Below are 26247 nucleotides of genomic sequence, written 5' to 3'. Positions count from 1 at the left end.
TGTTTGAATCACAACTGGAAGCAGAAAACATAAAAATTAAGAACAAAATTTCCTCCGAACTTAAGGACAATTTAAGAATGCTGATTCTCTAATGGAAGCAAATTGAAAAACACTAACATGGATTTGCAGATATACAATTGGTAATAGTTTTAGTAATTTCTTGCAATTTTTCAAAAAAGTTATGCAATTTTTTTTTTTTAAAGAAAAAAAAGGGAAAAAGTCTAAACAAGAAAATTGTTAAATAGTAGCAAAATACGAGGATTTTCTCATGAGAAACAGTAGAGTATGATATAGTGATGGGGCAGAGAGTAGAGAGATAATACATGCACACAAAACAACGTAATATATATATTTCCTTCATGTCGAATGTTTTTATGCCATCAAATCAAGGGTAATTGTCTTTAACACTGGAAACAGATTAATACCTTACTTAACAGGCTATGAAGACTCTGTTGAACATTTTATTACATACTTTGTTTCATGGCAAATAACGTAATTCTTAAATTCATAAAATTCTTCAATTCTTTTTTTAGATAAATATTTATGCTTCTTGCTCACTTAGAAAAAAATTTCAGGATTTTTATTGAAATGTTTAATATTTGAGGATATTTGACACTTTAAAAAAAAAAAGGAAATTAAGGAATTAAAGGAGAGGAGCCCTGGTTTGAGCATCATGAGATAGAGAATAGTTTCAAAAACAATTCTTTATTTAATATAAAGAAAATCATTTTGAAGAACTATTTTTCAAATAACACTTGAGATCGTAATACGTTTCATCGGTATATAACATATGATGGCAAGTTCCTTCCGCAGAAGGAAAATCATAAAAAAATATATATATATATAATTTAAAAAAAACTAACCCAGAAAAAGCATGTTTTTTCCTACTAAAAAAAATTAAAGAAATTTTTTTTGTCATAAATAAATATCAAATATTAAAACATTAATTTCTTAAGTATTAACAATATCATTTTTAAATAATTGAATGCCTACACTAGTTTAGTATCAAACACAAATATTTGATAAAATAATCTTATTACCAATTCATTTTTCAATGCAGGGTAGCTATATATACTATCGATAGCAAACAAAACATGAAGATTGTAGTACTGTTAAACCAACCATCATAATATATATTTTTTTCACTATTATCCGTTATTCAAGGATAGGATAATTTATAAAAAATATTTTGGTATCATTTAGAATTTAAGCAGGATTTACATAATGAGTATTAACCATTTCTAAAAAATTACTTTTAATATAAAGAGCTTCACAATTGATAATTTAAATACTTCTAGCAGAAAATTATAATCCAAGATCATATAACACACTTTATAACAATTAAAATAAGTAATTAGTATAGATGCAATCATGAACTTAATAAGTAAATACCATAAATGCACTCACAGTTTGCGTTTTCCGAAACTCTTCGAGTATTTTTAATGCCATCTCGTAATCTTTTAAAAGATGATATGCCATTGCAAAACCTATCCATGACGCCCTCTGTGTTGGCCTTGATATAAATAATTGATATCTTGTATCCTTGAAAAAAAATGAAGAAAATTAAAAAATATTTATTGATGTAAAATAATAAACTATTTAGATGACATATACCAGGGTTCATTGACCTATGAAATAAAATTTCAAAAATACTATAACTTTAATGGATTTTTCAAAAGGCAAACTAAGAACAAAGTGGAAATTTAATGCAGCAATTGAATATGGAAGTTTTTTTTAATAAAAGATAACTTTTATTTATAGCTGGTTTTTCAGTAGTAACAATGATACATTTCTATTTCACTTTTTTGCATTTATTAAACAATTTTTAATGCAGTAATATAGTTTGAAATAATTTTTTAAAAACTACTTTTAAAAAAGGCAAACAAACCAAAAAAAATTTAAAATTTTCTCAACTTAACAAGCCTTTACCCACCCCCATCTTTTTTAGGTTAAAGTTCTAATTTGTGTTCTCTTGATACTTTTTGTACTTAATAAACTATTGATGTTACAGTATTAGTGGATAGTACAATACTTTAGTAAAAAAGGTAAAAAGTAAAGGGATTGTTTTATTAGATCAGGAGAAATATTTGATGCTTTTTGGAATTTTTCCTTAAAGCAATAAAAGGATAAAATTTGTGGTTTTGAGTTCGTAATTTTAAACTGATGAAAAACAATTTGGGGGACACTAAAAATTCCCTTTAACTTAAATAGCATAGAAACAAAGATACTTAACAAGAATCTAAAAACTGTTTACTATTTAAATATCTTTCAAAAACTATTTGTAGAATTGTGTAGGCATAATTTGTGAGAAAATATTAATAGAGAATCTTAAATACCACTTCATATCTAAAATTCTGATAAGGTGACTGACTTATATTTCACATGCATCAAAAGATACTGCCAAATAGAGTACAACAAAAATCCATCATCAGTTTAACTGTAAAAATCAAATCCCAAAAATAAGCTATTTTTAATTTCAGAGTTACTATTCTATGCAGAAAATTTACTCAGTTTTAACATATTTACTAATGGAGCACTGAATAACTCATGTTTTTAGATCAATAGATAGAAAGATAGGTTTTGAGATCAATAAATAGAAACCTTTTATAATATTATTGATTTAAAGAAATAACCAGTATCAATAAGTTAATATACTTTCATACCATTAATTAAAATTAACAATCTAAATCAAGTCTTTCTAATTCAAATCACTTTAAGGTAAAGTTTTATTAATCTAAAGCAAAGACAGAGTGAATGTGCTGCCCAATATTTTTGATCGCAAGTAAATTAGAGGATCATCCCGTAATTCACCATTTAAAAACTCATTGAACGCTGTAAATTTTATTAATTGCTGTTAAGCGTATGACACCTGAATTAATCACCATAAAAATTTGATAGCATAAAAATGTTAAATGAGTTTCTTTTGCATTAGATGGCTGAAGATCTAAAAAGTTTGAAACAATAAATCCGCAGGTCAGTATATGTCCGAACCAGGTTTAATTAATGGATGATGCATAAAATAGTTTGAACTATCAAATTTAAAAAATTTTAGCAGTATGTAATGATCTACAGTTAACATAAAAAGAATAAATTTTAAAAGGACAAATATTTTAAAATCAGCCTTTGTATTTTTAGAAAATAGGAACACAAAAAAAAAATCATGAACATCAGAACAAAAAGCTAAAAATTCAGACATATTGGATCAAAATAAATTTTATCAGGTAAATCAGAACAACTCCGACCCCAGCTGGTAACATTCAACACACAGCATAGTAATTGCTTGTTTCTTATTCAGACATTAAACAAAGCCTTGATACAGGTGATCAATATGAAATAATGATCAATTCAAATTATGAATAGAAATAACAAGGATAGCACAATTTAGCAAGAATATACTTCTCCCTTAAACAACACAATGGTACGTTCACTATGAAACGAAGCAAGACTTGAACATTAAATTATGCTTCGAATTATGCAAAAAGGCGACTATTCATATTAAAAATGATGATGTTAAAAATTTTATGACCTAATAATAAAATATGCATTTTAACAATATAAATTTTTATATACATAAAACTTATATCACATAACATCGCTTTAGCTCTTAAAGGTTTGAAAAATTATTTGAAGGATAAACTAAATATTGTGTGAAAAAATAGATAACAGTAAAGAAAAAATGTACAATGCACATTTTATGCTCAGATTTATGTCAATTAAAGATAAGCTTAACTTTCAGTTACGGTAAGTAACATTTGTTTTTAGTTTATAGATTTAGTATAAATATCTATAATAGTTTTACTAATACTGTCAATAAAAATCTTGTATTTCAATAGTACAATATTTTCCAATTTAACTTCTCACTAATATTTTCTTTTAAATATTAATCAAATTTCTAATTTTAGCAAATATCTGGTTATTTATATAAATTAAACAAGGCATCAAAATTGTAACCAATAATTTCAATCATTCAATTCAAATAAATTCATTTCACTTGATTTTTTGAGTATTTTAATTAAAGTCCCTCACATTTCTCTGTTCTAGATAGAAACTATGAAGATATTTTAAATAAAAGTGTATAGCATGAAGATAAAGGGAAAAAAGTGTATTTTTGAGTGGATACTGGATTTGAATACTGCAGAGACAGTAAGTAAAGTTTTGAAGATTACAACAGTGCTTGAAGCAATACCGAAACAAGCTTTCGCTGACAGTTTCTAGCAGCTCTACGACTAAAATCAAAGGTGAACTGTAGTCATTAATAATCACATTATATGCTAATAAAGGTAGCAATTTGTCTTGCTCCCTTAACTTTAATGGAACCATCACAGAATTCTATTATTTTATTCATTTTAAAATGAAACAGAACTACAAAAAAGCATATATAACTTACTCTATAACCTTCTAAATCTCTCATCTGGATTTGAAGAAGAGATAAATCTCTGAGAATTTGAATATTATCCTAAAACATAACAAAATAAGCATGAAAACATAATATATAGCTAATATAAATACTTTTTGAATTTATACACAAAGTATACACAATAGAAATAAAATGTTATCAATTTAATGATTAGTACACAATTTAAACTGACAGAATAACTGAGGAAAATGTTAAAATTAAAATGAGCAAAAATTAAATTAGCAATAAATCAGATTACTACAACAATGTTTATGATAAAATTTTTAATAACAAACACTTTACAAGACGTAATTTGGAATTGAATCAAAACATAAATCCATAATACTTAAAATGAGTTTCTCTTCAATAAAACTATCATAAAAGATGCCCAAAAAAAATTATTAGCAAAATGCATGCGCTTAAAAAAAAAAAAAAAATTAATGGACAACTTTGCACATAGAATACTAATAAGAAATTAAATTAAGTTTTAATTCTTAGCCAGTTAGCACCAGTCAGTTTTGATAATTGTTAAATAGTGTATGAATGTGTCCTATACTTCTCTTCCAATGTGATAAATATTTCATAACACTGTTCATGAATTTTATTACATTTCGACAACCAATTAAGAAAAAAAAAGTTTGTCCACATACAATAAGAATCGGACCAGATGCTTTTTCCTTCAAAGTTCATGTGTTTACTTTTCACAAATAAATAAAACCTATAACAATATAAAATCAAAAGAGTAGTATTAATTTCAGGATAAACAAAACTTACTTTATCCCATTTCAAAGCATTTCTGTAGCATTTAATTGCTTCATCATACTTCCTGTCAGATCTTTGTAGCAATCCAAAAACATGCCAACCTTTTTAATTTTAATTAAGGATAAAGAGCTGAAAAGACTTACGCTAAACTAACAACAAATACAAGCCAGCATACAAATGTATAAGACATCAAAATGTTTACAAAATAACCATAATTATGAGTATTCTAGGAAAAATAATATAATTTTTTCAGTATTTGGCCTCTCTTCCTTCCTCTGCTAACAGGATTTACATAAATTCCAACCTTACAGTCATTGCATCCCCTAATGCAGTGTTTCCCAAACATATGACTTTTGTGTACCCTTTATACATTTTTCGCGACGCTGTGTACTACTAATAAAAAATTAATGTATTTTTTATTATAAAAAAATTTCACAAAAGTTTAACATCACAACTGGCTGCTCACACAACTAGTTATTAACTGTTAACTCTGCAAAAAATATCCAATAGAAAAATATGTAATCGTAAATTTTCATGGCTAGCTTTGTTTTTTTTTAAAAAAAAATTTTTTAAATTTTCGTTTGTTGCACGATATCTCGCATAAGAACGCATACCCCGCTAAACCGTTCTCGTACCCCTGGGGATACGCGTACCACACTTTGGGAAGCACTGCCCTAATGCTTAAAGTGATGGTAAAATAACAATTAAAATAGTTTTAACTTGATAAATTTTGTCAGCACTCAAAATCTTTAATTACCTGATTTACAAGTCTTATTTCTAATGAATACTAAAAACATTTTTCAGCTTACATTGCACATAAGATCTAAAAATAATTTTTGATACAAAAAATGGCAACATATTTAAACAAAAAACATTCTCAAGGCCAAACATTATGTAATTTAAAAAGATTTGCATTCATTGTAAAAATTGTGACCTGAATAAATTTTTTTTTCGTATTTAAATAGTAAATTTTTAATTCACAATATACAAATTAGCACTTAGAAGGATACACACATGGCTAGTTAAATCATTTCTTAGACCCTTTCTTACATACTCATAAGCCTCATCCTTTCTCCCTAAACAGTTAAGAGTAAGACCTTTCATAGCAAGTGTTTCTGAAAAACAAAATTGAATAAAACAATTTTATTACACAATTATAATTTTATAATTCAAAAAGAAGAACAAAAAGAAAACTTAATAAAGCAATGGTTAAGAAAGTTTTACTTTGCCTTTAGCAAAAATATTTTTATCATTCAAAATAGTGTACTGTTAAAATTTTATAAATTATACTGTTTCAAAAAAATAAATAATGATAATAAATTTTAATACAAAAATCTAATTATTTGATTAGGCTGATCTCTTGAACCATTTGAATATTGTATTTGAAACCAGTGCATAAAAAAGATAATTAAAAAAATAAGTAAATAACATTAATTTGCTGTTAACAATTGTAACGCATTTGAACTAAGTTGGAGCGAAATAAATACAAACTTTCTTTTACTGTATCTGCACATAATACTTCAACAATACAAAATTAACTGAAACATAAGTTAGGCAAAAAGTAAAATTTTTTTAATTTTTAGCAGTTTTATTGCAATTTTCTGAAAGCACATTTTAGGAACATATTAGAGCACAGCACAATGATATATTCAGAACAGGTCAAGTAGAAAGTATATCATATTCCATTTTTCTTTTTAATATGTTATTCTTTATAATTTTATACTAAGATAAATTTTTGTCTTTAAAAAGAGTGTCAAACAACACACTTCATTCTTTTTCTAGCCAAAAGTAAATAATGTGAGTCTGTATATATACTACCAAAAATTTTTCAGTAACTTTTTCCTTAACTTCAAATTATTACCTAACTTGCTTTAAGATACACAAACTTGCCATTTCAACATATTTCATTTTCAAGTAAAAGATTAAACTTCTTTGGAAAATTCATAATTAATGACATAATGCATTTAGAAAATAACTTGCAAAGGAAAAATGAATTCCCATTTCTAAATTGCTCAAACAGAAAAATATATGGGATATATGAATAAATTATAAAACATGTTGCCTTTAACTTTGTTTTCAACAGAAAAATAAATAGTCCAAGTAATGACTATACATAAAAATACTGATTAAATTCACAAAATGAATACAGTATAAAAATAAAAGCTATTACGGACAAAAAGAGCCTTATTTACTTATCACAAATGCAATAATTGCAAAACTGCTTATAAGAAAAACTCAAAAGACTTAAGATTTTATAAAATAATAACAAAATAAAATCTCATAAAAACTTATATTAAAATTATTATCAAAATTACAAGAATTTATAATTAAAAATTAATACCTCCATGGTCACAAAATTTGGGATTTGTCAAAATTTGCTTTGCAAACTTTAACCCATTTTTATACTGCTTATGTTCATAGCATTTCTGAAAACAAGATCACAAAAATTAACGATTCATTTATACATCAAAATATACCTAAAAAAGATATTAAGTGCTTAACAAAATTAAAAAAGTCATGTAATTAATATAGATTGAAGAAAATTTTATTTTAAAATATATAAATCTTTATGAATAAAAATAATAAGCAAAAGAAATTGAGAAGATAAAACAAGAGTCCTCATGTCTTTCCCTCATGGTCCTTTCATCAATCTTCATCATCAAATTTAGGAGTAGTTTATTATTTAAATAATTTATTTTTACTCAGTTTTGTTATATGACTTAACTATTTCACAACAGTAATTCAATAAGTTGAGACATTTTTAATTCCTCTAGTAGATGTAGACTTATCAATAACCAACAAATTTAGTGAGTCCAAATATTACATTCTGTAAAAATCCAGTCTATCCCAACGCCTATATTTGCCACAATCATAATTGACAAGATTTAAAAGATAACTATTTTTCAATACAGATTAATCAAATATATTATTTTAAAAGAAATTATTTTCACTAAGTTTCGCAAGGTAAGATATTTATATTGGTGCCTACAATGAAAACAGATAAAAAATATAAAAAATTTCAGAATTTGGAAAACTGATAGCCAAAATCAGATATGCCACAATACATTTACATTTTTAAATTCATTACACGTAGCATATTGTGTAAAATATTGTACAATACCGGGATTAATAATGACACAGCCTTGGGGCAGAATTTTTTTCAGGCTTTCTGCAACAAGTCTCTCAGCACTAATATCTTTCTGCAAGATACTTTTAATAAAAACAAATATATATGTCACTAATTTAAGAGAACAAAAGCATTGTGTTTACAACAAAAAAAAAAACCTATTTGTAAAAAATAAATCATAATTTTTTTAATAGAATATGTAATATTTTTTTATTCTAATATTATGGGAAATATTCTTTACAGGGGAAAAATGCATTAATTATTTCCCTTTTACGCATTTGTGAATTATCACCAAAAAAAAACTACATAAAAATTGAGAAATTCGTTGCAGAAATTACCGAAAAAAAGACAACAGAATCATAAGAATTGGGAACTCTTTAAAAAGGAGTTAATCAAATGAGTTTTTTATATCGAGATTCGTTTGTTGTAATAAACATTGTATTAGAAATATCAGATTTTTAAAAACCATGTGAAAATCAATATCAATAATAGTAAAAATAAAATTTAAATACTATGGATTTACAGTAATATTGGTGTAAATTGAACTTGATTCAGAAAGTTATTATTTAAATGTGAGATTCAAATTGTTCATGCAGAAATATGATATGAGAAATAGCAGGAATTTTAATAACCACATGCAAATCGATATCGCTAACAATAACTGCCAAAAAATGATGAAATTGCATTAAAAAAGTAAAGTATCAAATAAGTGATTTCAGTTTCCTGCATTATAAAATTGTTGAAGAAAACTTGAAGAATTTTTTTTTTAATGTGGAAATTTGCAGCAATAAATGTCGAAAAAATTACTGAAACACCATACGGATCAATGATAATACTTGTTATAGTGATTTCTTGAATCCGCAATTCAAACTTAGCGTGAAGTAATAATTTTGGCATTTTTTTAAAAAAATCATGAGAATATCAATAGTAATTGAGCAATAAAATACCACACTGGAATTTAAAAAAGAAAAACTTAAAAATTTGTAACAATAATTTCAGAAAGAAAAAAAAATAATAAAAAACTACATATATTTACATGGGAATCAATGTGACTTGCGAGCGATAGAATAAAATCCACAACTTAAAATTTTCATGAACGTAACACTATTTAAAATATTTTATTGATGCAGATAATATCTGATGGTGCAAACAAAGTTCAAGAGAAATTCATAGAAATTTTAAGCCTAACTTAAAAAAAAAATTAGGACAAAATTTTTATTATTAAAAAGAAAAAAAATTGTGGCATGCGAAAAAAAAAAAAAACTCCATGTACAAATTCTATTAATTTAGAAAATCAACTACAAACATAGTAATAAATTTGATTTTAAACACCAATTTTAATTGCATGAAATAGAATTTTAAAAAGCAATACATACAAAAGTCAAAATAGTAAGAGAAAATTTAAAATCCAAAAAGGTGAATATTTTTAAATCTTTCAATAATTCCAATATAATTTATTAAAAATATTTATATTTCTTACATAAAAAGAATGCATGACCTTCCACAATATACANAAACATAATTTAAAAGAAAAAGATATATGGGCAACACTAGGTAATAAATTTTGATAAATATTTAATGAAATGAAATATAAAGAATTGTTAAAATCATCAATCTAATGTTTAATTCAATGCATAACTTAATTTATAATTTTAAGAAGTAAACTAAGATTTATCAGTGGTAACATAGCTAAAGATCATTATTAGATTTTAGAGCCTCACAGCTACTTTGAGAAAGTTAAATATTTTGTAATGTATTAAAATAAAGGTATTTCCAGATACCGCATATGAAACATAATGCATGTCCAGTAAAAATAAGAAAAGTAATAATGAAATCGCTTAAATAATAATGATGACGCTCAATATTAGTTTGGTTTCTAATGTAGTTATTTTTACAATGTAAATCAATGCTCCCTAGCTTCGTTTTCAATAAAATAAATAAACCGATTCGATGCTTATGTATATCATAATAAAGGAGTGGGAGTTATTCTTCAAACATTAACCAATTGCACAGTTGATCGATAGAGAGTAATATTTTATGTGTTTATGGAATGTCACTTAAATAGATTAAGGCAATCTATTGTTATTTTGTATTTGCAGAAATTTTGTGGTTGCTATTTTATGAACTCTACATTTCTTCAAGAAATATTTGATACTTTAAGGTCAAAACTTCCGCTATCTGCTTACCAAAATGCGCTTAAATAATGTATTCTCTTTTGGAGGCAAAGGCTGACTTGGAGACATTATTGTTTTCATGCAAGATGTGTGATTTATTTAAAAATTTTATGTATGTATTTACATGTACTTTAACGCCACACTCGTGTCACAACCGCGTGGTTCTCGAACCCAAAATGGCGTTGATATAAACTTGAAAAGAAGTTGCCAACAAAGTTCAATAAACAGTTGTTTGTAAAAATTTGCAAAATAATTACTTAGATACATTTGGCAACACACTTGAAATAAAAAAAAAGGAAGAATTCAAACCAGGACAAATTCAAAAAGTTCCGATTAATAAATTTTTAGAGCTAAACAAATTTGCAGTGCTTCATTATTCATTAATAAGTTAACCACTTTTCAGTTATGAATTCAATATGTGCAATAACGTATTTCTCTTCCCTTTTTTTATTGGCCAATAAAAATCACATGATTTAAAGTAACCAATATCATACCAAAATATCATACCAAATAAAGTACCAATACATAACCACAACGCAAATGCGATGTGCGTATGTAATGTTAGTCCAGATTATGTTTTCAATAAGAGTTACAAGCAAAAACGTTTTATAGCTATAACTGTAATAAGAAGCTGCTCCTGACTCAACAAATCTTGGAAATTGGTTTTTCTTGTTAGTGGGTCTATATATTCTGATATTTTCTGCCTAAATAAAAATGTCGCGCTCTTTTTCAGTCATTGTTTTATGCCCTAATGGCAGACGAGAAACTGTAAAAACAAGTTCAAACAGCAGTGTGTTACAGGTAAATATTAGACGCGAATTTTTGTTTTGCTTAAAACAATAATGAAATTTTAAAAAATATCGTATTTGCGACAACTTTCTGAAAGTATAATTTTTCTATGAAATAAAGACCTAATTTAAATTTTGAAATAATAAGTTTAGATTATATTATTCAGGCAAAAAAAGAAATTATGAAATTCTTAGAGGAAAATACATGTATTCTCCTTTATGAGTTTTATATTATATAAAAGATTTTATTCCGTAATTTTCTAAGAAACAAATATCCTTCTCATGAGTTTCTCAAGAAAAATAGCCATCCAATTGAAAAATCACATGTTTAACTTTGATGTATGTTATTGGGTTCTAGTTCTTAAGTTCCTTATCATAGGTGACATCAATGAGGACAGTTGTTGTTGCTTGTAGGGGGGATAATGCTAAAATAGTATTTTCAAAACTGTTTGAAGCGAAGTGGTTGAAGTTACAATTTTGAAACTTCTTATACTATTACAAAATTATATATAGATTTGTGGGGATTTAATTATAGACTATGTCAACCTTCATCTATCAAAAGGTACCTCAAGATAGAATCAAGTTAGCATGTCTTATATACTAGTGAATTGGTATTCAATATTTATAGTGGTAGTTACGCCACATTACTCCCCTTCGAGAATTTTATCCATGATAGAATTCAATGAGCAGATAGATACCACTAGTTGATTCATGCTGTTTATTTATTTATATCAATTTTGCTCATTATATATTTTTTTCCTTCACTTTTTTTAATGCATTTCTTTCCTTATTATTTTTTTTATGGCATTTCGTTCATTATTTTCTTTTCTTTATTGACCGGGAGACTATTTACTTCACCGGATTTTTTTGTAGGGGCTTACAAATAGTGAGAAGATGTGGAAAACGGCATAGTTGCCAAATATCTACATAGTTGTTATATTTCTATATAATGCCCTTATTAATCAAACAAACTTGTCTTTGTAGGTTTGTTCCCCATACAACTTCACCTTTTTCAACTTAAAGAATCCATTTAGCGACTTATCCTTGACCAGTTAAAATCTACCTATAATACTTGAAAAATTGTAAAAATTAAACAAAAAATTTTTTGAAGATTTAACTTTTCAATTTAAATATTTTTTTTCTGCTTTAGTTTTTTTCTAGGTCATTCCAAACCTAACCACCAAATTTCGAAAGATAGCTGCACCCTTGTTGCTAGACTTAGATAAAATGAAAAACTTCCTGTGAGCACAAAATCTAAATTGTAAAACTTTCTGCAAACTATTGATCAACTCTTGTAATTAGTTTTAGCCCTTTCATTGTAAATTCATTTTGGCGAAAGTTGATTGAAAATCATGAATTTTTTAAAAAATGTTTTAATTTTTATAAAACACTATATTGATTCATACCATTGGGATGAGTTAGATAAAAAACAGAGAAAGCTGGAAATAGAAATCCGAAAATGTTATGTGCAAAAAACACTTTTTGAAAAAAAAAACAAAAAAATTCAACAAGAAAAAGTGTATGTAAGAAACATTTATCCTCAGAATGTTATCAACATTTTAATAAAAATATTGATGTGAGAATTATTTAAATCGTGTGAATATGTATATCAATGTGTGATTTTTAAAGCACGTAAATACAAATTTCGATATTTAATTTAAAAAGCGTGTGAAAATTAATCTCAATGTGTGATTTTAAAACAAATTCCCTACATAATTTTTAAGTCACTTGAATATGAATCATAATAGTGGCTTTTAAATCGCGTGAATACACAACTCTATATTTGATATTAAATCGTGTAAATATGAATCACGATGTGTGGTTTTAAATCATGTGAACACGAATTGCGATACATGATTTTAAATCATGTGAATTTGAACCCTGATATGTGATTTTAAATCAAGTAAATGTAATTGTAAATCACATTTGCAGGGGTCTGTCTAGGTTTTTCTGAGAGGTACCTATTTTGTGAAAATTTAGACATAATTTGTGAAAAATTAAAAATTATATTTAAAAATCCAACACAATATGGCAAGAATATAGATTTATCATTTCTTAAGGAATACAAAAATAAGATTTTAAGAAAAAGTATTTTGTGAAACTACCGTTTTTCCTAAAATTAAATTTGTAAAACTACCATTTTTCCTAAAGTTGAATTTGTGATGGTACCGCTAAACGGTAGTAAATTCAGTGTAGACAGACCCCTGATTTGCATAGGTCAAAAAAAGCATAAAAGCAGGGTGCGTAGCATTTTTTAAAAGTGCTTATTCTACATTTTCATTTTTTAAAAGCCCTAAAGGTGCTTTTCTCAATGAGTGTTTTTAAAAAGTGCTTAATTTTCCCTTTTCCAAAATGATATATTTTTTCTTTACCATGTTGATTTTCGCCACTAATTATGCAAAAAGACCTTTTCCTAGTCTATGTTTTCACAATTAATTCAAAATTCAATCCAACTCTATTTTGGCATACCTTTCGGTCCTTAGTGTATGAAAACACCATTCGTTTTACATGTTTGATTAAATACTTGCGGTGCCATATGAGATGAATTGAGTAGGAAGGATTTTGGTCTCTCGTGTGCAACTCTGCTGCATTTTGCAAGAGATTCTAATTTCAGACTTTATTTTCCGCCCTCTGGAATCGAACCAACAACGGGGATCTACTAAACATTGTCAATTTTTTTTTCTCTAATAGCAAGAGAACATTTTTTTTCTCTTGTTAATTTTATCGTTGGTGACGCGCCATCGTCTTCGTCACTGGCAAGCTAATAAAACCATTATTTGTCAAAAACTTGCCAACCCTGTCTAATTATATTTTTAAAGTGCTTGAAAATATTTATGTGCTTAATAGGTGCTTATTTTTTGTTGAAAAATTTGGCTATGCACTCTGAAAAACTATTTCTTCTCAGAAATTTGAAAATGACAAACCATATTTAAAAAGGCGAATTTTTTTTCATTAAATTGAAAAAATTCGCCTCGACTCCAAAATGCCTGAAAGTGAAATGCAGTGAAGTAACCACGGGAAAAGTACGGCTACATGAAGTAGAGAAAAAAATTCTCGTATTTATCTTGACCAGATTGACCTGCATGTTAGAATAAGAGAATTTTATTGATGGGGACAAGTTTTCGTATATTATATATATCTCCTGTTATCGTATATTATACATATCTGCTTGTTGCATAATTTTTAAATTATTTCTGCATAATTTATAGGGTCCTAATTAATACATAAAGTAATATGCATTAATAAAGTATTTACCTTAAATGGGAGTTAAATTTATGCTCTTTCACTCTCGATTGATAATACTCGGTCTTCTGATGTTCAAATCTTGTTCTCATAAATTTTTATTATACTCTCTCGGTTTAAAGAGTTAGATAATTTCCTTACTTTTGTTATGTTGAATTTTTGTGGTTTTTCATGTTAAGCATCAGATCTTGTAAATATTTGTCCGAATATGTTACCAATGTAAATATCAACCCTCAAAATTTTATTACTATGTATTTAGGAATTTAAAAAGTTGCCTCTGAAAATACAGTATCCAATATTGTTAAGTCAGTAAGATGGGCAACAACTTAAAAAGGACTAGTGCAAACTCAAAAAAATAATTAGTAACAGAGCTAAAGAGGTTATAAAAAAGTAATTAATCATAATTGTCCTTCTGAAATAATATTAGGAAAACTAAAAGGTTAAATAAGAGCTTGTTCAGCGAAAAAATTTGTAAGAGAACTAAAATATAGGATAAAATACATTACTATACTTTTAATGGAGGATAATTTATAGTGTTGCTAAAAATTGGCATCTCCTGTATTATCATTTATCTTTTTTCATCAAAAATAATAATAAATATATCAAATAGTAATATTACAAGTAGTAATATTACAAGTTCATATTCCTTTTCACTCTGAATTGAAGCATAGGACTTCTATCATATCTTTCCATCTCACTCTATTTGTGGCCAGGAAACCTGGGTCAGTGAGTCTATTTTTTTTATCTTATTAAAAAATTATAGATTTAGTTTGATTTTTTCTTAATATACATCTCACCATTCATGATTCTTTTAAAAATATTCTGTTGGTAAATTTTTATATTAATTTTTGAAAAGATTTTTGAAGAGTGAACCAGTGCACTCAGAGCCTGAGGTACCTTGATGCACCTCAGGCAGCGAATTAGATAAAGTTATACAAATACATTTCGAAACAATATTGACAAATAAATATTATCTAATTTATTAGTATTTTTAAAAAAATGAATTTTTTTTTAAAGTTAATAGTTTAATAAAAATAGGTCTTTAATTGTGAAAATAAAAGAGAGTCTTAGCACCCACAATTATGTGTTATAAATTAATAAATTTATGGTAATTAGTATCAATACTGATTTTGTATAATGAAAAATGAAGTTATATTTTATAGCTAATTAAACCTATTCTCTAAACAGGATTAATATATTGTGTACCATTGCAACATGCAAAATTAATTCAGTATAAAATATTGAGTCATTAATCAAGGTGGCACAGAACAGGAAATTTTAAAAATTTGAAGGAAATTTTTTTTTTTTTTAAAAAAAAATCCAGAAAATGGTAAGGAACTTATTTAAAATACTCAAAAGGTTAAGAGAAATTAATTAGATTTACGTGAATTAGTTCCAAAAAAATATGTCGGGTACTAATTTTTTTTTCCTTTCATATTTATTGGGTCCCATGAATATGAAAAGAATGTTTGTTTTAATACATTTGATTTACATAGATAAATGTTATGGATATTTTTTAATTGCATCTATGAAGCTTTGTCTATTTTTTTAAGCATTTTGAACTATTTAAAATTTTTCTAAACCTGCATTTTGAACAATGACCGAAATAAATAATTTTCAAGCGATATCTAAATGCTTAACACATTGAAGTGTAATCAAAGGAAACAATGTTTACATTTTTATGTCTCTATGACTTGAATAAGATTATAATAATTTGAAAAATTAAACTATTAGTTACTTCAGAATATTAATAAAATGTAATAAACTACAAACTTTGAAAATGATAGTTTTAATTTATTTAAACAGAGAAAGCATTCAATACAAAATCTTCATCATTGAGCATACAAGAAAATATCAAACAATGTAGAATTACAAAGTTATTTTCATTTTAGCACTATTTAAAGTATAGTTAGAAAAATTGTGTACTATTTTAGCAGGCTATAATTATGCTATTAAAAACTTAATGTTTTTTTTTAATTTTTATTGCAATTTTTTAGTTTAGAAATAATATTAAAATTGATTTAATGACAAATATTATTTTAATATAGTCTAGTTATTAAGTTCTTAGAAACAGTTTTAATTTCAAAGTGTCTGGAAATCACTAATTAAGTATTCATAGTATAAGAAAACACTGCTACACTTAATTCATTGAATAATTTAATTGAGTATTAAAAAAATTATTACTAACATCTAATATTTAAATATATGAATATATAATTACAAATTTATAAAAAAAATTTGCAAATGATTAAAAAATTTAATTCTGTTTGAGTGCAATATTAAAAACAGTTTTTTTTTTAAATTTTATTATTAAAATCTTAGTAAATATTAATCATTTATAAGGAATATACAACCAAGGAAGAATAAATCACACTGAGTAAAATATAACAGAAAGAAACTCTTAAAAACACCAATACAACCAAAATTCAGGAAATCAGCTCAGCTAATATTCAATATTTCAAGTCTTAAATGTAATTACCAAATGTAATCAAAATAATATGATTAGAAATAAAAATATAAAGTTTTTAAAATCTAACTAAATAGTAGAATGAAGTTAATGCAACAATTTAAAATTACAATAATGAAATTGAAAAGAATTAATTGTAATAAAAAAGAATGTAATTTTTAAAAACAAAAAATTAACCTCACTTTTTCCAAATTTGCTGTTTTTTTTTTTGTTTTTTTTTTTTTGTCAATTATTGTGATAAAACTTAAAAAAGTTTTAATTTAGAATAATAATTTTTTTTATAGTTTGCATGAAAAATAATAAAATTATCATTGAATTTAAAGATTAAAAAATAAAACTTTCTGCNGATAGGGGGGGAGGGGTTTAAAATTTCTCCATTTTTGTGTACGTACTTTTTGAACGGCCCCTAATAAGTAAAGACTTCTTTGGTTTTCTTATTTAAATTTTATTGATAGAATTAGAATTATTATTACTGCAAACTATAATCAGTTACTTTAGCAAATGTTTTATGATTATTATAGAAAATAGATCATCAAAAAAAAATTTTTTTTCAAAGTTATTTTTTGCAACAAATCTATGATTAGTACTATTTCTTATAAAGTGCTTATTTTAATAAACAGATAAATCTAAAATGTTTTGTCTGCTTAAAACTGAGTATAAAGCATACTTTCTATTCTTGTCAGTTCTGTCGTTTTTTTTATCAGTTGCTTAGAAGATGTGCTTCAAGAGTGTTTTATGCTCCATACTCTTATTTAATCATAATATATATATACAAATAAATAATAAATTTGTTTTATTTACATATCTATATCTCTCTAAAAGACTAACTTGTTTTAATTGTTTTCTCAAATACGTTAAATTTACCCTATAATTTTTAATTCATCAGAAAATCGTATGCTTTAAATTTGAAAGTTTTTTTTATTCAAAACTTGCTCTATTAGGTTTGGTCACTAACTGTAGAAAAGTTAAACACTGATAGTTATACCATATTAATGAACAAAACTAAGTTTTTTAAGTACTTTTTCCAAATATACATAATTTCACACTATAAAGCATTTAAATTGCTACAAAACAATCAGATTGGTTAGCCTAGCTAAGAAAGAAAAATATATTTAAAGAAAAACTTGTAACATTCAGTTAGAATTGAACGATAAATTTTTATAGAATTAAAAATATCACAGAAAATATACTTTTTTACATTAGTTTTATGCCTATCTTGAGCATATTCAAAAGAAAGCCCATTATGATACAAATTAGAAAACTACTCATTTAATGTGCCATGAATTTCTGTAAACCTCAGTAGATTCAAGTATTTGAAAAAATTTTCATTTTCGTACACTTTTTCTATTATATGGTCTTCTAGAAGACACTTAACATAGCACTTAGCTTCTTCTACTGTTGAAACTAACCGTTCTTTTAAAATCCATTCAATAATACTATTATATTCAAACACATTGTGATACTGAACATTACTTTTAACTTTTTTTCCAACTATTTCTCTTCGACATCTTTCAAAATAGTGGATAATAAATTGTTCACTTGTGCTATTTTGATTTATGTCATCAATTTCATTGGGTAACAATTTATTCAAATATATTTTCCACTTTGTATGTACTATATTTATTAGACTTTTATCGAACCCAAATATTATAAAGAAAGAAATTCCTAGGCTGTAGTTTACTATAACATCTAGAAATTCAAGTTCAATAAAAACACCATTAACAGCTTCCATAAGTAATTTCCAAAAACATATTGATAAACTTAAAGTCATTGATACAATTAATGCAATGAGTAATCCTATATGCTTTGGGAAATGTTGATTATCATTGATTCCGGTTCCAATTTCTTGGTTTTCGTTGATGTATCTAGACACTTGTGCAGCACAATCATGCCTTCTAGTAACACTACATGAATATTCAGCACTACATACATGATCTTGAATTTCACTGCTTGATTCATTTCCGCAACACCCAGATTGCCGAAAATTTCGACCTATATCTTCAATATCACAACATCTTGAGCTTGAACCACTGACTCCACTTTCAGAACAAATTGGAGCTATTGGTTCAATTTCTCTTCCATGATTTGGGTTTTGATGATTTATCGAATATTGGTTTAGATTATGAAGATCTTTCTTAGAGTATATCCGTTGCATAATAAGAAGTGAAATTGTCCCAATTAAAGTTACTAACGTTAGAACAAAAGTTACAATGTATTGAATATAACCTAGTTGATAATTTGGTCCACTGTTATTGTCATTTTTGTAAAGTATTAAAAGAGCAGCCAAAACATAAGGAAGAACTAAACTAAATATTATTGACAAGGCATTGACTTTCTTCTTCATGTGTAAAATAAAGCAAAGACTCCTAACTCTAAAAATGAATAATAAACATGCAAGTAAAACAGCACACATTCTTGTAGCGTATATTCCTCCATTAGTTAGTATATATTGAACATAAAAGAGGGCTGAATTTTTAACAGGTGAGAATAATAATAATAAACCACCAGCAGAAATTGAAAGTTGAGTGAAAACTAAGAAAATAATTACAGTAAAGTTAATATTCCTCCAGCGCTTTCCTAAACATAGCAGCATTAATAACCAAATGCAACAAAATGCATTAATTGCACTAAGATAACCAATTGTTGAGTTCAAGTAAAATGAAATATTTTTAACGCCAATCTGATTCAGGGAAATCACAGAAGCTGTCGAGAACATTACAGGAGCTGAAATCAGCGTACTATATATAACTGTTTTTGCTATAGCATTAACGCAACTTTCATATTGAGTTGCAAACACATAAGCTGTTGGTGCAGTTGGTATTGTGCCATAAAGAAATCCAAAACTACTGAATGCCTGTATTTCTGCTTTTGTGCTATTTTGCAATAAAAATGTTATAAACCTTTGCAGTAGAAGTGGAAGGATTAAATTTTTTGCAAGAATTATTAGTGCTACTGATAGTGAAATATTGCTTGAACCTTTGTTTCTGAGATTCATGGTGTATCCAAGTAATAATAAAGCAGTTGCTGGAAATGCAGAACTAAAGGCTTTCAATATATAACTGAGAAAAGGACTAATGTTCTTACCCAAAATCACATTCCATAATAAACCAATTATTGTAGCAATGATTACAGGGTTTTTAAAAATTTCCTTAAAAATATGGAACCAGTTAGAGTTTTTGTGTGTGATATTTCTTTGGTTTTGCTTCTCAACTTCAAGAAAGAAAAACCCAATCCCATTTAAAATCAGTAATTGAATGGGTGCTATTATATACAAATATGTAGGAAATTCTGAATGTGTGTTTTGGTATAAAGATAGGATAAGAGGGTAACCAAGTGCAAAATCATTGCTCTGAGTTGCTGCAATAGCATAAATACCTGCCTTTCCAAGATTTAATGGATGGGTTAATAAAATAGTAACCAAAGCAACAGAAATAAAAATACATGTTTTGGCTACAAAAACTGATGCTATGAATTCCCATTTTATCTGTGTAAATGATATAGTTGAAACTGTAGAAAAAATTAAAGCAGGTAATGATAGATATTGCACAAATATCGATAAACCTTTAGCTTCAACAGGGCGTAACATTTTAGTTTTTCCAAGAAGAACATATCCTAAAAACATGATTCCAAAGCATTGCATTAAAGCTGGAAGCAAGGTGTCTTGTAGGGGTATTCTCGTCTCCTTTTCCATAGCTTCTTGCTGCTTTGCAATTAATCTTTAAGTCTGTAAAAAAAATAAAAAATTATTGTAAATAGATTTATTTAGATTGCATAAGTATAAAAGTTGTTGCAAGACTATCACATTCTAGAAACTTTATTGTTGACTTAAATATAATAATTATTAGTAGTAGTTTTGTGCAAAAACAATAATAGTAATTATTATTATTACTACTTTGAAACTTAAGATAGTTCACAGATTGAAACACATCTCTTTCAGAGGCAGAATTCAGACACATGCCAACAATAATGTTGTTGCCACTTAAACAGCAACTAACATTAAAAATTCTGTGTCTTTTAAGTACAAGATATAACAGATTCCGCTCTAGAAGGAAATATTTTCTATATAGTTTAACACAGTGTTGAAAACATAAATCAAATTGATTGAATGGTTATTTTAATCACTAGATTTTTTATAAAATCATCTATTTAAATTATTAACATAATTTTTGTTTCACAATTTTTCGAAATAAGCTCATAAAGCATTTTTATGTATGTGTACTACTAATAAACAAAATTTTAAAAAATGCTACATTTCTTTTATTATATATATACATACATATATATATATATTTTCTATAAAAACTCTGTTCAATATATTTTATTTTAAAAAAATTTATAACAGCACCAAATATTTTTTTTTTAATTGTGTACCATAATATTAGTTATAAGTTTTCTGAATTACTTCAATCAAAACAATTTTCCATTTGCTTTTATAAATATTGAACTCCAGAACAATGCAATATTTTACATTTCAAAATTAGAATACCAAATGAGGTTAAACAGAATTTTCCAAGATAAGTTTTTTTGCTCTATAGTGTCCTTTTAGGTTAGCAAAATGTTAAGTATAAAATGAAATTCTAAGCCAAGGTCCAAATTTTTCGAATTAATAAGGTGTAAATATAAAGTAAACTAAAGATAATATAATTATATATCACAAAAATTCTTGTGAAAATTTTAGATTGTTCAATATTATCTTAAATGTGATCCATAATAATAATAAAAAAATATTAATAAGTTCATCATTATTTTTACTGGAATAAGGGAAATTTATACTGAATAATTTCAACAAGATTTGGACATTTTAATTTTAGAAAAGTTTAATTTTGTGATAAATATTAAAAAAAAAACACTCAGTTTACTTACAGGACCCCTCCCCCCAAAAATGCCTTTTGTAACTTTTGATTTATTGAGAAAAAACATTTAAACATTAACATTTTAAATATGTTAATAAATAAAATACACTCCATAATATTAAATTTAGAAAATATAATAATAAAAACTGATGGGTTTCGGACACCCCATAAATTTTTCAAGATCATAAATTATGCTAGTTATCACTATATATATATATATATATATAACGTCCTTGCCGAGTGGAAGGATTAAAACGGGTCATAGGCAGAGAAGGAGGGTACAAAATTTTTTTATTAATTATTAGACAGAGTAGTCATGAGAGTGTGTAAAAAGTGAACACGAAAAGTTGTGCTCCTTGGTTATATGTTAGGGAAAATCCGCAAAATGTCTTAATTTAGGGAAAAAGGGAAATCTTAGTAGTTGCTATTGGTTTATGAAATAGAGTGAGAGGAAAGGGAAAAATGTCCTGCTTTTAATTAAATGCATACTTGAGCCAAAAATAGATTTAAGAACAGGATGTGGCTTTTAAAAGTGTGAGAAAGCATTTCGATTTGAATAATTAATTAGGATAACATAAAAAGATTAATTGAAGCTTTTTATGTTACATATATATATACAGAGCTTATTCTAGGCAGGGTAAACAGAGTGCAGCATCATGCTGCGCCTGACCAAAATACGATTTCTAGCAAAATCAGTATCTTCACTAAAACACAAAGACATTTTTAAGAACATGGAGTTTTTATTTTATTCACAAAAAATAAATATGATTCACAAAAAATAGGTTAAACTGCATGACACAAAAATTTTTGCAGAGTATTTGAAAAAACTAGTTAATTTATTTATTTTAAGTTTATGATGAGATAAAATTATTTTTTAAAAAATAAGCAACAAGAAAAATTCACAATTAGTAACTAATATTAATGAAGATAGAGGAGCGGTGGAAAGTTTGGATACCTTTTTGCTATTTTATCTTTAATTCAAAGTTTTAATAAACTCTAATAATTATGTATCATTGATTATTTCATTTAATAATGATTGAAACTATTTTGAATTTAGAATAGTTGTCAAAAAATAAAATTATAACTAATAGGATTTTTTATAATAAATATTTCATCAAATTTCAGAAATTTAAAATTAAGACTCTTAATGTTTCAGAGCTGGTATTATCAATATTAAATTAGGTTGCTGTTTTCATCATTCTTATTTATTTTTATTATATTTACAATAGTCAAAAGTAATAAATAATTATTTCATATAACTTTTCAACTTCAGTGAATTAGCTTTATTAATGTGTACAGAATTGATTAATTTTGCATAGTAAACATTATTGTAATGCTGTGAAAGTGTCCATAAAAATGCAGGACATAATATTAATGCATATTTTTTGTCTTAATTATAAAATTTTTCTCAAGCAACGCGTCAAACAGATTTGTATTTAGATTAAATGTTACATGCATACATACACTTATTATTCAACATGTTGTATTTGACTTAGAATTGTGTCATTGTTCTTATGTAAGTTTCGAAACACTATTAATTCTCACTACGTTGTGGCGTAACTATATATATGTGGCGATTCGGTATTTAATATTTATAGTGGTAATTACACCACAACGTCATCAATAGATCAAATAGTCCATTCGTAATGGTTTTAATTTCAGTTAACATTAAATTTTAAAAAAATTCTGCTCCATGGTCTTACAAATCATTTTAAATGATAAATCGAAGCTGACTGGTTTATCAATATTTACTTACCGCTGAATGCGTACTACGATATAACAGAGCTGGTTATTCGTTTTCAGTTATGTTCATTGTTTAAGAATATGTACAATATTTTTAAGGTTTTACTTTTTAAAATTAGCGTTTTTATGTTAATGCCATTCAATTTCAAATTTTGATTAGTTTTGAAGAGCGGTCGATTATATAACTTAGTGCATGAAATTTCATTTAAAAAGACCGTACTGTTGATAATGGTTAAGTACTTAAATATATTTATCTAGGCTGGTGAGTTAGCTTATAGCTTCCTTTGTAAGATTTCGAAAGAAAGTAGTAAGTGGAGCAAAAGCGTGAAAAACGTTTTTATGAAATAAAGCGAATCTTGCAAGAAAACAATTTAAAAAAAAATAAAAAATTTAATTTAAAATAGTCTTTTTTTTTTTCAGAATTATATTTTTGATTTACAAATATCGAGAACAAAAAATTAAAATAATCAGGAAAAAAGTTTTTATTGGATGTACATTTAAAGTTCATCATGAATTATTTTCTGAATATTTTTTTCTCAATCTAGCAAATTTTAAACATATTAATTGATATTCTGCAATTTCCTGAAAGAAAATGTTATTAAATTTTATTTAACATTTCCTATTTTGTTTTGATCCATTTTTAAAAGAGAAAGGTAAATTACTTTTTTTACAAATAATTTTTTTTTTTTTTTTGGTAATTTTTAAGTAAATAATTTAAGACATTCTGAAAAAAAAATTCTTTAGAGTTTTATGACGGAAATTTTAAAAGTAATTTTCCTTTAGGTATTTATTTAAAGTTAAACAGTATTAAAGGTATTTTAAAATGTATAGGCATTATATAAAAGGTATTAAAGGTACATTCATTATCATTTCAAATTTATAAAATTATCCAAAACTGCTTCCAAAAAAAACTATCATTTGTAATTAGAAACAATTATCATGAAAAATTATCATAAAAAAATTTCTGCCTTATGCTTTTTAAAATATCTGCCTTAAACGGGAACTGCCATTCTACCTTAAGGGAATAAGAATCCTGCAAGCTAAATGAATAGAACCATTTAAAATTGTTATTTTTTCACTTTGTGACACTTAATTAAGGCAGAATAGAGGAAACTTGTGACACATAATTCGTGAAAATTCCTATCGAAAAGAATGGAATATAAAATATTTCTGTGCCATTGTAAACACCGTAAAATGACTAAAGATCATAATTTTTTTTGTCTCCTGAAGCTTCCTTCCTTCCACTTAGTGGTCATTAAAGTATTATGTAAACATATTTTTGGGCTCTCCCTCTTGTCAAGAAATTTAACGAATCACACACTCCTTCTTATGCTAACATAAAAAAGGGTACAATCTCACATCCTGGATTTTGCTTTAATTTTGACTAGAAATTTAGTTTTAGCATTAAATTCAAGTAAAAGGATGTAACTTTGCATTGAGCAAAGTATATATTTTAGTTTATTTTATAAAATTTTTGTAGAATATTCTTTGTGACTCATATTCGTGTTACAAACTGTTGACCTCAAACTCTTCAAAGGAATTATTTTCAATTTTTTCTTTCCCTGAACTCAACTGCTATTCCTCATTTGAAATTTTTCAACATCTAATTTTTTGTTAATTTTTTTTATTTTATTTTGCCCTTTAAGAAGATTTTGTATATACTAGGATTTTAATGACGCCCGGTGGCTGAGTGGTAGCGCTTCGCGCTCCCGTGCCACAGGTCCTGGGTTCGATCCTCGGACCGGGCAAGGTTGACTCGGCCTTTCATCCCTTCAGTGGGTCGATAAATGAGTACAAGCATGCTTGGGAACTAAACACTGGCGGTTTCGCGTTCGGCTGACCACCAAACCGGAACATCTGCTCCTGAACCCCAGAGCCCAAGGTCAAGAAAACTAAGATGGGCACAAGTAGACCTTGGCCCTCTTTGGGCTGTCGCGCCGCTGAGTTTAGTTTAGGGATTTTAATGCCTTACATAAGAATTGCTTATACCCCTCCTCACCTTTTGTCAGCAAAAATAAGGAAACCTCTATGCCCCCTCCGATAGATGTTTACGTAATATTTGAAGAATTCATTTGGGGCCACAACTTGTTATATATATATATAGCTGACCAGGTTGCCGAGTGGTTAGCGTGTCTGACTGCGGACGCGTTGGCCGCAGGTTCGAATCCTGCTCAGGGTATGGATGTTTCTTTCTCTCTCTGTGTTCTATGTCCTTTCTCCTTTGTGTGTGAGTGTGACTCGCCCTATAAACGGGTTTGTGGTTGTGTGACGTGGGCGACGCTACTCCACCACCGTGGCTTCGCCATAGGTACCCACTGGGTAACGAGAAGAGAGTAGCAGTTCTGGCATTTCTGTGGCCAATGGGACAAACCCCAAGTTCCCGCCATTTAAAATATATATATATGTGTGCGTGTAAAGGATGGCAGTCGCACAGAGCAGGAAAACAGACACAGGATTTTAATGAAAGCAGATTAATTTTTTTTAATCATTCTTTATTGTGTGGTAAGCAAAAAGTGTAGTTGACTCTATCGACGATCAGTCTTCCTGGTAGGGAAAATCTTGCAAAAAATCAGAAAATGTCTCGATTTAGGGAAAAGAAGGAAATCTTAAAAATTAGGGTGACCCGGGGTAATTCACGATCACTCTGTTTCTGGGGTAAATAATGATCACCTAGTGTGGGCCTACTGTTGAGAT

The 26247-nt window shown here is 26.8% G+C and overlaps 3 protein-coding genes across 4 annotated transcripts in view; 1 reads left to right on the top strand and 2 right to left on the bottom strand.

Moving 5' to 3' along the window:
• The window catches only part of LOC107454427 (N-alpha-acetyltransferase 15/16), a 68721-nt gene extending 58050 nt beyond the window's left edge, over positions 1-10671 (bottom strand). Inside the window, exons 1-6 of the mRNA XM_043040001.2 lie at positions 10472-10671; positions 7500-7584; positions 6169-6273; positions 5171-5259; positions 4388-4456; positions 1408-1542 (exon numbers count right to left, since the gene is read on the bottom strand). Of these exons, the coding sequence (XP_042895935.1) occupies positions 1408-1542; positions 4388-4456; positions 5171-5259; positions 6169-6273; positions 7500-7584; positions 10472-10540 (552 nt within the window). The 5' untranslated portion in view covers positions 10541-10671. The remainder of the gene's footprint in view (positions 1-1407; positions 1543-4387; positions 4457-5170; positions 5260-6168; positions 6274-7499; positions 7585-10471) is intronic.
• A 308-nt stretch (positions 10672-10979) lies between these two features.
• The window catches only part of LOC107452245 (tether containing UBX domain for GLUT4), a 29040-nt gene continuing 13772 nt past the window's right edge, over positions 10980-26247 (top strand). The window contains exon 1 of one of the 2 annotated variants that reach the window (XM_043039996.2): positions 10980-11260. In XM_043039996.2, the coding sequence (XP_042895930.1) occupies positions 11174-11260 (87 nt within the window). In that variant the 5' untranslated portion in view covers positions 10980-11173. Of the gene's footprint in view, positions 11261-24032; positions 24207-26247 lie in introns of those variants that run through there. The other variant, XM_071181378.1, reaches the window with a different exon arrangement.
• LOC107452253 (lysosomal cholesterol signaling protein) lies at positions 17163-23766 on the bottom strand. Its single transcript, XM_016068610.3, has 2 exons — positions 23567-23766; positions 17163-20681 (listed from the first exon to the last, which is right to left on the bottom strand). The coding sequence occupies exon 2, from the start codon at positions 20646-20648 to the stop codon at positions 18219-18221; it is 2430 nt and encodes an 809-aa protein (XP_015924096.2). The 5' UTR covers positions 20649-20681; positions 23567-23766; the 3' UTR covers positions 17163-18218.

This window comes from Parasteatoda tepidariorum, chromosome 5, assembly GCF_043381705.1.
Source record: "Parasteatoda tepidariorum isolate YZ-2023 chromosome 5, CAS_Ptep_4.0, whole genome shotgun sequence".
Lineage (NCBI taxonomy): Eukaryota > Metazoa > Arthropoda > Arachnida > Araneae > Theridiidae > Parasteatoda > Parasteatoda tepidariorum.
This window is presented reverse-complemented; position numbering and strand designations above follow the sequence as displayed.